General features: G+C 38.9%; 1 protein-coding gene across 8 annotated transcripts in view; it reads right to left on the bottom strand.

Moving 5' to 3' along the window:
• Positions 1–1,122: 1,122 nt before the first annotated feature.
• mybpc3 (myosin binding protein C3) overlaps positions 1,123–12,748 on the bottom strand; it is a 53,369-nt gene continuing 41,743 nt past the window's right edge. For 7 of the 8 annotated variants that reach the window (XM_017706155.1, XM_017706160.1, XM_017706157.1 and 4 more), the window contains 7 exons: positions 12,331–12,419; positions 10,879–11,074; positions 10,254–10,393; positions 6,843–7,002; positions 6,202–6,338; positions 3,087–3,273; positions 1,123–1,555 (listed from right to left, as the gene is read on the bottom strand). In XM_017706155.1, coding sequence (XP_017561644.1) covers positions 1,524–1,555; positions 3,087–3,273; positions 6,202–6,338; positions 6,843–7,002; positions 10,254–10,393; positions 10,879–11,074; positions 12,331–12,419 — 941 coding nt within the window. In that variant the 3' untranslated portion in view covers positions 1,123–1,523. Of the gene's footprint in view, positions 1,556–2,272; positions 2,317–3,086; positions 3,274–6,201; positions 6,339–6,842; positions 7,003–10,253; positions 10,394–10,878; positions 11,075–12,330; positions 12,420–12,748 lie in introns of all 8 variants that reach the window. The other variant, XM_017706156.1, reaches the window with a different exon arrangement.

The raw sequence follows: 12,748 nt of genomic DNA, 5'->3' as shown, positions 1-12,748 counted from the left end.
TACATCTTGTCCCCAGGCAGGTGTAAATCAAGCATAGGGAGGGGACAGCTGAGCCCGGTGGGGGTAAAAAGTGCCACACTTAATTAACCTGCCTACATAAAGAAAAAAGCCCAAGTCATTCCAGTGATTCTCCACTCTAGTTCATATTAATCAAAGATGTATTACGCAAAGAAGGGTGGTTGTGTTGGTTGTGAAATTTACATGTATGATTAAAAAAGAACGAAGTAGCTCACAAACCTGTTCATTCTTGCTCTTTTTTTTGCTCCGGTTCTCATGAGCAGAAATCCCATTTCCCTGAACACCTGTTAAACCATTAGAGTCCTTTACACTCTGATATCAACCAATCACGAAAAGACAAAGTACCTTTAGTGACTACTGGACACCACTAGGATCCAACAGAAACTGTTCACACTCCATCTTATCATCAGAAAGCTTTTACTAGTGTCTAATAACCTGCACTGAGAATTTCTCCTTGATCAAGTTTTTTAACGTATCACATTAGTGTGATTCTCTCTTTGGCTCCTTTGCAGCAGAGTGAATAGACTTCCCTTCTGACACACGATTGGCTGCTCTTCTCAGATCTTCTAACGGGGCTGAGCCCTTATTGGTTTTAGTCTAGTGGTCTCTTGGCATGATGCAGTATCACTACAATACAACATGCATGAATGTATTTTACTTAATTATATTTAAGTGAATATAAATGTTATTTTAACAGGTTGAGCCAAAAGTAATAGGACGATTTACTCCAGAATCCCCATTTTGAGAAAACTGCTCCAGGCGTAAGTTATGTAAGGTTTATGACCTCGTGTTGAAGTCTATATTGCTGTCTATTAGGATGTACAGTACAGCAGGCCTGTCTGTTTAACATAAAAGTGTGATAACATCTTAACCTTTATCATTCCACTTAACATGAGAAAAATCACATTTTCTGCTCTCTTCCCATGCTCATCTCTTTCAGAACTCATGTGACATGAACTATTCTTCCAGAATCTGTGATCACTTAGTTATTTCTGTGTATGGTTGCCTAAAGCGGAGCTCATTTCCCCAGCTATATGTTAGTGTTAACCTGATTCTTATGTGTTGGGACATTAAACTTGAGGCATTAAGAACGACAAAGCTCTGTCACTGAGCAATATTCAACAAATTTATTGTTCCTTTAATTACACGACAACACATTGCAAGGTGCAGGATTATCATACCATCATTATTCAGGCTCCACATGGATAAAGCATTCATATCTTCACTTCAAACAAATGAAATGAAATGAAAATGAAATGAACACAAGCAGCAAACACACACTTAATGAGTGAAACCATTAAATAATGCACTCCTGAGAGACATGATGATGCATGGATTACGGGGTGTGTGCATGAACTCAGATGAAGAAGCAAATGAAGACAACAAAATCTTTCTGCTCTGCAGTATGACCTTTGGCACATCCTGAGGTCAATTTTAAGTGGACTGAAAAAGGGGCATAAGGGAGCCCCAGAGCGTCCGTCCCAGGGTCAAGTCAACTGTGCATTTCACTTTTTGAGATCCTCTTTGGTGATTTGAGCTGCAACGCAAAGACAGAAATTTAAGAAAATGGTTTAGAAGAACAATCTGACAATAGAGCATTTATCAATGTAATATGAACCAGAATTAAAGAATAAACTATTAAAATACAAGCCTAAAATGACCAAATTAGCTGAGTAGCTATCTTACATCTTACTTAGCTATCAACACTTAGTAGCTCCCATCTGATGGTATAAAGAGCTCAAGCTCAAATCATCCAACATACTATCGCCTCTGTTCCAGGGCAAATGTTATGACGTCTGTCATTGTCAGAAGATCCACAGCCCTGTTTATATGTGTATGCCTCAACACAACAGGTGAAAATTTCATTTCTTTCATTCTGTTTCTGTTCATGTTCAAGTTAGCAACTGTAAAAAATAACTGCAGTCAGGTGGATATGTATATGTATGTATGTATGCATATGTAATATCTGTGGCAGGCCTACAATATTATAATACCATGATAAGAGAATAATAATAGAAGTCACTGAGTAACCTTGCAAAAGAATAATCTTTCATAGTTAGTTATGTCTGAACGGAAACAGCACTGGGCTGATTTGGTAACTCCACAGAATGCCACAGAAATCTGAAACAAACCAAGCCACTTCCTAAATAAGTACATTTAAATCATTTCGAGAGAATCCACAAGCATATTAGCAGTCCTGCGGTAAAGATACTGAGGCAGGTTTATGAGAGAGATTTAGTGGTGGTGTGCTTACCTTCACAACACTTCACACAGAGCAAACCTGACTTTATTCACGAGCTGGGGGTGGGGGGGTCAATGGGAACAGGTGAGGAGAAACAGGAAACGGCAAAAAGGAAGGATTAAAGTCTGACACACAACACAAACCATGGATCTCTGGAAAGAGATCCATTCAGGACCTTTGGAATGCACACTGAGATACATCTTCAGATCCAGTTTTATGAAGTTAATAAGGCAAAATAAAACGAAAAGACATTTTGATATATGCCAGAAATGTCCATGTTTCTTGGGAATGCCTTGATAAGCAGAAGACCAGAGGCCTAATGGATAGTGTCCCAGGCACATTTAAACCTAGTTTAAAGATTAAATTGCATTTTTAACAGTGATTTATCATCTTTAGCTCTCAGGGTCAGGGAACCTGAGTTTGGATGAGGTTATGAGAACTTTAGGCCTACTGGAATAGCTATGTATGGGAGTGAAACCATGGATTCTGTTTTTGTCAGCATATATACACAGTCATGAGTAAATATGAGGAGGTACAGATCATATATGACAACACTGCAGTGTCACTCATATATGTCCTCATATTTCACTGAACACTGTACAATACAGTAAAACAGGAATTGACACATACATTGCATTCAACAATTAGAAGGAGGCCGTGTGGGGGCATCTAAGGTGCTGCAGCTACCACTATTTATAGGTAAACTTGGCTTAAACTCTTAATTTCAAGTTCAAAAAGATAAGACAGCGCAGTCACTCTACATTTTCTTTGTAGATCATGAAAGGCAAGCTTTCTGAAAGCGTGGAGTGAGAAGCAGGGTACTTACAGCGAACTTCCAGCTTGCACTCTACTGTGTCTTCTCCACTGGCATTAACTGCTTTACACGTGTATACACCACCATCGAATGGACACGGTTTCCGGATCTCCAGAGTCAGAACCCCCTGCTCACTGAACATGCGGTACTTGGCTTCGTTTGAGATGTCCATCTTGTTTTTGTACCATGTGATTTTGGGCTGGTTAGATGGAAAGAAGAAGGGAAATTGGAGACTCGAAAATGTTAGCCGTTATATCTGATCACACTACCTCCAGTGTATAAGGTTTGGTTTAGAGAATATAGACAATTGTTCAGTAAAATTCTGGACTGGGTTGTATCAGTTTTGCATAAGTTTGCTTATTGTTTAATAATGTTCTGAAAGAATGGGCAGTTTTTTTAAATGACACAGTCACATCAGTACATCAGAGTCTCACTGAACTGGAGCTGGATGTAAGGTCCATGTTCAGGGCCGAAAGCTAAAACCATGTTTAGACCTGTAAGTAAAATCACAGCACCCTTACAAGATGGTTTCCTTTAGTAAAGAAAATGGTTTTATATAGAACCATAAACACTCAAAGAATCATTTGCATGCTTAAATGGCCCCTTGCAGGATGAACTGGTGCTTCAGATTGCTGGAGAGTGTGTTCTACACTCTTATAAAAGAAAGGTTCTTCTAAGGGTCCCTTAGAAAAGAAAATGGTTCTATATAGAACCATAAACACTTAAAGAACCGTTTGCCTGATTAAATAATTATTTGCATTGTAAACCTTTTTGAAAAGGGTTCTACTATTGTTACAAGCCAAAGAACTCTTTTTGGTACAATATAGGCCCCTTTTTTGGGTGTTTATATGTTTCTATATAGAAGCTTTTTTTATTGGTATATTGGTAGAAGCTTAGCCTCACATGACAATAGCACAACCCTTTTTTAGCCCCCTTCAAAGAACTATTTAAGCATGCAAACGATTTGAGTGTTCATGATTCTATATAGAACCATTATCTTTATCAAAGAACCCTAAAGAACCACCTTTTTAAGAGTACAGCATTTAGTGTTTTTTCATTAATTGTTTCAACCATGGAAGTCTAAGGATGATGTGTAAATATTTAGTAGCTATTAAGTTCATGTAAAAAGTAGTTTGTGTGGTGCAACACGTTTAGAATTAGTAATGCGTAAATCTGAATTTAGTAAACACTTGTGCTACAACTAAGCTAAACCCCTCTAACACCTCTAAACTCTATTCTAATTGTTAAATGTAGGCAGAAAGCTGCTGTCAGCAAGCCTAGAGCAGGAAACATATAGACTGAATATTTCAATGTGTTCTTACACTGAAGAAGGTAATGCACTCAATGTCCTTAAATCAAATGAACCACATGAATACAACATATTAGGTCAACATAATTACTGTCAAAACAAAGTAAACCAAAAGATAAAACTGTTAATATATTTTATTCATGTAGAGGTGATGTGCACTTTTGAATCAAGCATTTCTTTTTTCAGTGCATGATCCTTACCATCACATATGCCATTCATACACTGAACACATCTCATGTCAAGTAGAAATGGCACGATACTACTTCTTTTATGATACCGATACTGAAATTGTGAGCACTGGTCGATACTAATACTGTAAGGGTTCAGCCTGCACCGCCTGCTGCCAGTAGAGGGCGTCGGCAGCAAGGCGCCCTGCCTACCCCACCTGCTGCCGGCAGAGGGCGACGGCGGGAAGATGCCATGGATCAATGAGACTAACTCGACGCACCTGGAAGCTTCCTTATATAAGGTGCTGGCAAACACCAATGTTTGTCACACCTTTGTAGAGGTGTGACTGGTACAGTACTTAGTCTTCGAAAAGAAAAGAAAAGAAATAAAAAGAAAAGAAAAAGAAAAATAAACTGCCCCAAAAGAGGGAAAAGAGGGCTGAGAGAAGAAATTGCCCCCCAAAAATAAAAAGAGAGAAGAAGAGGGCTGGAAAAAAACAAAAGAGAGTAATTGCCCCAAATTACTCCCAAAAAAACAAAAATCCAAGCCAAGGAGACGGAAAGTCTGCCTTACCATCATAATTACAGTGGCAGTGTCTTTGTGTTTTCATTTTCGTTTGTTTCACCTTTCAACTAAGCCTTTGATTGAGCACGCCAGTTGTGGCGTTACCTTTGTTTGTTGTTCGTTCCCGTGCTTTTTTTTTTTTGACCGCCACTGCTTGCACGTTCCAGTGGTGCAGCGGTAGCGCTGCGGACTGCCGACCATAGCAGCGATGGTTCGAACCCTGGTCTGGGCACCTCATTAATAGCAATGACAACTGCATATTCCGTTGCTCCTTATATCTTGTTGCCTTTTTATTTTTGCTGGGTTTCAGTTCTGCACTTGGGTCCTTTAACGTGAGCTGTTTTTAATTTAGGCACTTCACTTATGATGAAGATCTTAAGACTTTACTACCCCACAAGAATAAATACATACAACATAAAATCACTTATGCCCATGTGCTATTTCAGGGTAGATTACAGGTTTGGATAAGACCATATTTTAGACCACATGTAGGATTGTCCTAATGTATTGCGCTTTTATAGGTTTACTTGCTATCTTTAAATGATTAATTGTTTTTGAACATCCGCGTCTTCAGGAGGTGCCAAACAGGAGCCAACATATTGATTGTTCACCAGAAGTCTCTGCCTTCTCACTCTGTCAACAACTGGCCTGTAACCTTTCTAGATATTTTGGGGCTAGACGTTTCTGTGGTTCCATTTGTACGACACAAAATGCAGGAACATTCAGAGCGAACCCAGTGCTATTGTTAACATCAAACGACTTACGCAAGCTGTTTATTTTCCTTCTGTGTTAACCTTGAGGGTGGAGGTAGGGATCAGAATCCTTATAATTTGCCTTCCTTTTCTCCCTCTCCCTCTCTCTTCCTTCTTGTTATGTTTGATGTTATTATTTATAATAAATAAATAATTCATCACACACATTTTGCCAGCTGTCAGTTTACTCCGATTTTCTGTATCCAGAAATAGTCCAGCACATTCGCTGTCCTCACTGCAAGGTTTTCACATGCAGAATATTCTGAGATCCGAGTATGTGATACGCAAGAATAATGCCTTTTGACCCTTTACATCAGGGTTCAAACACGCTCACCTTAGGGATGCCCCTTACAGAACAGCTGAGAGTGGCATTGTAGCCTGAAATGACCGAGCGGTTGACCAATGGACGGGTGAACTTCGGAGCCTCTGAAAAGTCGTGGTCTTTGTAGCTGGGTGGCTTATACATAATACCTTAGAATAGAACATAATGTCAGACTTAAACATTTACATGTCACAGGTACAACCCCAAAAAATCTCCAACAAAGTTGGTACGCTGTGCAAAATGCAATCATTTAAACCTTATATTTCACTGAACATAGTACAAAAACAACATATCAATCATGTTGAAACTTTTTTGAAACGTGTTGTCAAAAAAATATTAAATTTCTGAGTTATAACATTTCATATGTTTGCATATCATTGCAACCTATTTTTATTTACGTTCTGCACAACTTCCCAACTTTTGGAAATAGGGTTGTATTACACATGATACAAGAATGCAGTAATTTGATGTTAATTATTCCAATATTATTGAAATGAGCATAGTTTCACTTAGAAAATCAACAAAACATACTTTAACCGGGGCGCCCAAACTACAAAAATCTTGCTTTTTTATTGTTTGTGGTAAAAGGTCCATGTTGGTTATGTGATAAACATGAGCAGTTGAAGATTTGTTAAGTGGTCAGCCTCTTTCACCTGTTTTCTGGATGTAGGCACTGTCTTTAGACAAACAGGGTTCCGTGCTCAGTCCCACCATGTTCATAGAAAACACGCGGAATATATATTCATTCCCCATGATCAGGTCCGACACCACACAGTTAGTGCGACGATACTGTTCAAAAACTGTGTACCATTCCTGCAGAACAAACACATGTCAACACATACAAACATGGATCTATACAAACACACATCATGTTCATGCACACGGTGCAATTTCTTTAGAAAATCCAGTCGAGGTAAGTACAAGTTAAACATCTCAACTTCGCTGAAAATGTTTGGGATTACTTGGAATGTGAAAATAAAAAAATGCTACCAACTTTGAACATGTGGAAAAATGTATGTGCAGATCTCTTTGATAAACTGAGTCTCTCGAAAAGAATTGAAGCGTTAATAAAGGCAAAGAGTGGACACACTAAATACTGAAAAATGTGCTATTATATTCAATTATTGAGGCGTTATTGAGGCTGTCATTTCCTGGGCAATATTTGTTTTTTGTTTTTTTTTTTCAACTCAAAAATGAATAATGTGTTTAACGGCCAGTTTGACTGAAAATTAAGTGAAGGTTGGTCTCTGACTTTTAAACACTAATGGACACACCATAGTCATGCACAGGGTGCACTTTCTTAACACATATTAGGAATTTTTTTAAACACATTCCTAAATTCTGTATGTAGAACTGGATGATCTTTATTGGAGAACAAATACACTTAAGCAAACTTGCAAAAGGCAGAATCGCACAAATACTTTCCATATCATTATTTTATTCTGACAAAATAATAATAAAATAAGGCTGCCAGAATGGCCGTGTGATGCATACCAATGGACATGCACATGATTCATGCTGACAAACATACTTGTCAACAAGTTACTGAGTGACAGACCCAGTATAGATGAGGCGCTGCAGTCGCCCACCAGCTGTTTGCATGGCTTGTGTAACAAAACATGGATGCAAAGCCCCCCCCAAAAAAACAATAATTGCTGCTTTCCTTGTTAATCTTCATCTGTCATCATGTCATTTGTGCAGACATATTCTAAACGTTATCAAGCATTGAATATTAAATTTCACGATTCATAAATATCTAACTATACAGCTGTCAGTGTTTAACATTGTGGTATCATATTACACATTTATTAAGCCTAATGCTATTAGCATGACAATGTGGACAATAGAGGAAGACGGGAGTAAAATGGCAGCCTACGGACACGTTCCAAGACCGAGGTCCTAAAGTGCTTTTATATTTAGTAGCAGGGCATCTCTGATTTCTGATTGAGATATTGTCCTGTGAAATGTGATGATACCGAGCCTCCGGGCTGCATTGTCGTAGACGCACAGAGAGGAATAAATTGGGCCTAACAAACGATGAGTGGTGAAACTCATAACGGGATCCTTTCTTATTTTGCCACTAACCTTTGTGGCTGCAGAGAACAATGGGGTGAAGAACGCGGTGTACTGGCAGCTTTTAAAATCAGGTCAAGGCTGCTGGACAGCAGGGAGAGGGAAGTGGGGCATTCCTGGCCCATGCTGAGGGGCACAGTTGCTCACAGATGAGGTGCAGCGAGTGTCATTTTGGAGCTTTGGCTTTACAGTCTCCAAATGCTCTGAATGGTGTCCTTGTCTCCTACAGAAGCATCATTGCCAGCTATGTGTCACAAGAGAAGCCAAAAGCTCCACCAATGTCCGTGCCACCCTGCATCCCTTGTGCATAGTGTACATACATTAATCAATTATAGTGGTGCGTCTAGGCGCTTAGCTGGCACTGGCAGGGTGTCAGAATGCAAGGACTTACATGCATACCTGTCTCTCTCTCTTTCTTCCCCCGTCTCTCCAGATCTACTTCTGAAAGTCTTTTCAGACTTTCTTTGATAGACTATTTCTAACACCAAGACATTTCTTTCCTGACAGTTTTTAATAAGCTCCCAACATTAGTCACTGGTTTATCTCAGAGATCTGTATGTTCTTCTGCTTGATCAGAGTGCCTCCGTTTAACCTACCTACCTTAATCTTAATTTTCATTGGTTTATAATAAGGCAAGTAACAATCTGGTAATTGTAAGCTTAATTGTAAGATATTTTTCACATACCATGTATCTCCCGATGCCTATAAATGCTTTAACAATATTTTGTTAAATATTGTTAAATTTTAAAAATTGAATTTATTGAATGTAGAAAGTGGGACTAGCATTATAGAGAAATATAGCTTTTGTCTGTAGGGTGCAGTATAATTTACAAAATGTAGACATTTTAGCACAGGAGCCCAGCGTCACCTAAACATTCTGCTCATTGTACAATAAATATGCCGTCAAATATTGATTTTTAAATATTCAAATTTAAACATCTGTGTGATGTCATTTTTTTAGAGTGAATATCTGCCAATGCTGATATGATACCAATATCATTGTGCATCCCTATTTATCATAATTCTGCTATCAAGAGAAGTCTCAGAGGAGGATGGGTCCCCCTTTTAAGTGTTGGTCTTTCTGAGAGTTTCTTCCTCATGCTCAGTTTTTCTTGCCACTGTCAACCCGTTTGGACTTATTTATTATTGTATGTAATAAATCTTTATTTATGTGAATAACTACAATTAAATAGATATTTAAAATAGATAAATCTATTACATTTATTTATTAAATATTAAAAAGATAAATTGGATCTTTTTCCATCTTCCAGGAAAAGACTGACTGGATTGTCCTCGGTAGGTAAAACCAGATGTATTAGGTATATTTTTAGCAGTACTATGTAAAGAAAAAGAGCCCTGCTCTTGTTCACTTCTGAAAATGAATTAGTCAGAGAAGTAAATGTCCAGGAGCAAGGCTGGGAGTCTATGACCTGAAGCTTTCCCTTGGCTGGGTCCGAAACAGTTTAGTGCAAGTGTGTCTTTACATATTGTTTAGGGCTGTCATGATTATTTGATTATAACTGCATACTCAGTTAAAATGTACATTCTTAATGATGATTGATTTGCAATGTGAATGAATAATAGTTTAGTAAGTATTTCCATATAGCACAATGCTAAATCCAATTTGGACATATTATCTTATTACGCATTATCACAGGCATTACCAGAAGGCATGTGAGGTTTTCCCACTACATCTTTTCAAATCACATTGCAGCTTAGCCCACTTGGAGGAAAGCCCTACCCACTCTACCACAATGCAATTATGTAAATGCCTAACCAATCATTATGTCACTCAAAGAGAGACTCAGAATGCTAGTTGAAAGTTTCCAGATTTTCCAAACCATGGAAACCACAAGACAAAATCTGGATTCAATCCACTTGCTGTTGTATAACATAGAACATGTAACATCACATTTTATACATGCAGCAGTGCTAAATAAATCAAAACTACATTTGCAACACAAATGCACAACCTGCTGATTTGCACTTACCATGGTCTTTTTATCAGCTTTTTGGATGGTGTAGCCAATGATGTCGCAGTTGCCGTTGTCTTTGGGTAGTTTCCACTCTAGTGCCACATTAAAACCCCACACATCCGCCACCTTCAGATTCTGAGGTGCTCCAGGCAGGTCTGACAGAAAGAACAATATACAGATTCAATGCATGATCTAGAAAACTGCATGAAGAACCCAAATTCACAAGCAGAACTGCACTAATGTGATATGGTTAGAGCCTGTATTATCTATTAAAACACAATTATTTACATGTATTATGTCATGTCAGTTATTTGACTGATCCAAAGACCCTGAAGTGCATTTAGTTGGTAAAGATGCTCACAACATAAAATAAAACATTTACTGATTGGTAAAAGAGCTCATTTGTATATTTCAGATTCTGTAATATTGCTGGTATCATAAGAACAATATATTTATGATATATTGTGTAGCCTTAGCGTCATGTGGCAAAGGTTAGCTTTATGACCACGTCTGAAGCTACTCAACTTCAGAGCTGCTGGGTCAGACTTAAGAACAGCATAAAAGGCTAAAGGAATGAGCAAAAAGGCTAATGGACTTATGTGGACTGTAGTCTTAGATGATTAAATGTATATGAACTTACCCACAATCTGAATGGTCACACTGGCCTTGTCTTCCACATTCTCAATCTGAACCTGGAGCTCATATACCCCAGAGTCTTTGCGCTCCGTCTTCCTGATGAACAAGATGCTGTCCGTATCACTGTTCCTCACGCTCACCTGCTTGGGGTCAAGAGGCTCGCCATTTTTTGTCCAGGTCAGTTTTGGTCTTGGTTTACCCTGAAGAAGATTAAAAAGGATTTTTGATTTTGTTACTATGTAAAGTACTGAAAAGCAACAGATATTTGATATGTAAAGGTCCACAATTCTTTCAAGGCTATGGATTGATGTGGACATAAATATTTGATTGTCAAAATGAATTGTCATTGACTGGTCAAGTGAAGCAGCAGGCAGATTCTAAAGAGTGAAAGAACAGCGTGTGCATTCTTCACATTAGAATACACATTAGAATGCTATACCGTCTACATATTGACATAGTATGATTTCTATTTCCTTCTAAAGGACAAATAAGCCACTGAACTCCTTTCCAAGTTTATCACAATTGCCTGTTTGCTACAAAAGTCATGTGTTTCTGTGCAAGGATTAATCACAGCTTGAGTATGTGTGAATATGCATTAATAAAGCTGTTGACCAGCGTCATAAAACGAAGTTACCACAGTGGCATCTGTGCTGAAACTTAATCAGACAACCTGTCTGAGTTGAATGTGCTCTGTGAAGCAGGCCCTTGATAACCTCATTCTAGACTCAGATAACCACAGACACAGCCTGTGTCAAATAGCATTTGTAGCTCCACTGAGAGTGATTCTAAAAGGCAAACGATGCCATCCATGTGTGGAAAGCAATAGCCTTATGGTATTTTAAATGCATACTATTACGTGTATGCAGAAATCCTAATGAGCTCATCACTGGAAGACTGGCTCGGGACCCGTCTGTGTTTGTGTGCACTGGCCTGCTGTTTTTGAGTAACACAGTTCCCCACTGAGCCTTCACAGCTGCTGTTCCCATTCATGTCATTGACACTTATCAACCGGCCATCTGTATGCAGCCTCTCTCATCGGGTTTCAGCTGCACAGCTCTGTGTATTTATAGAATTACAGACACAAAGAGCAGGAACCCTTTCTCCCCTAACTAATGGCCATAAACACAGTACTGTAGGCCCACAGGGGGTACAGTTTCAGTCTGGTCAAGCAGACTGCAGTTAGAGGCTGGGTAGAGAGAGGCCAGCCATGAGGTCAGCCATAGCCACAGAAACATGGATGTGTATTATCACAGCAGGGGTAAAGAACTGAGTTGAGAAAGCTTTCAGGACAGAATGTTGACTAAGAGGATGACAAACTATGGAATAAGTAATGATACTTTAATATCAGCTGACCTTCTTTATTACGCAATAAATCTTCAGTTACTTGAGTGTCAAGTCATACACACAGGTGCCATGTGGTCATTAGAATGAAATCATCTGGACAGCTGTTCCTCACCTGGAACGGGATCACCAGGTTAACAGTCTCCCCGACTTTCTTGATGAGGGTCTGGCGGAGATTACGAGGTATCCAAATTTTGGGGCGCTCTGTTAGAAAGCATAAAGGAAAATCACAGAGCTGGTGAGCAGAAGATCATGGGGCAATATGACAACATGAGCATGTTGTGCATACGGTCAGTACAGTAGAACAATGAACAACTGCATGTTTCCTTATAAAGAGAGCACAATTAGTCCTGTTTGACTGGATTTAGTGTAGTTATTAAACATGTTTGTTGCGACAGTCGTTTTGGATGGAGGAGTTTTTGTGCTGTGCATGTGTGTTTTGTAATTGGCAGTTTATCCAAATGATTTAGCTGTTCTTTCCCCCGTGGGAGGGCAGGGTTCAATTCCAGCATAGCAAAGCGCTCATTAGGCTC

This window comes from Pygocentrus nattereri, chromosome 25 (assembly GCF_015220715.1).
Source record: "Pygocentrus nattereri isolate fPygNat1 chromosome 25, fPygNat1.pri, whole genome shotgun sequence".
NCBI classification, from domain to species: Eukaryota; Metazoa; Chordata; class Actinopteri; order Characiformes; family Serrasalmidae; genus Pygocentrus; species Pygocentrus nattereri.
This window is presented reverse-complemented; position numbering and strand designations above follow the sequence as displayed.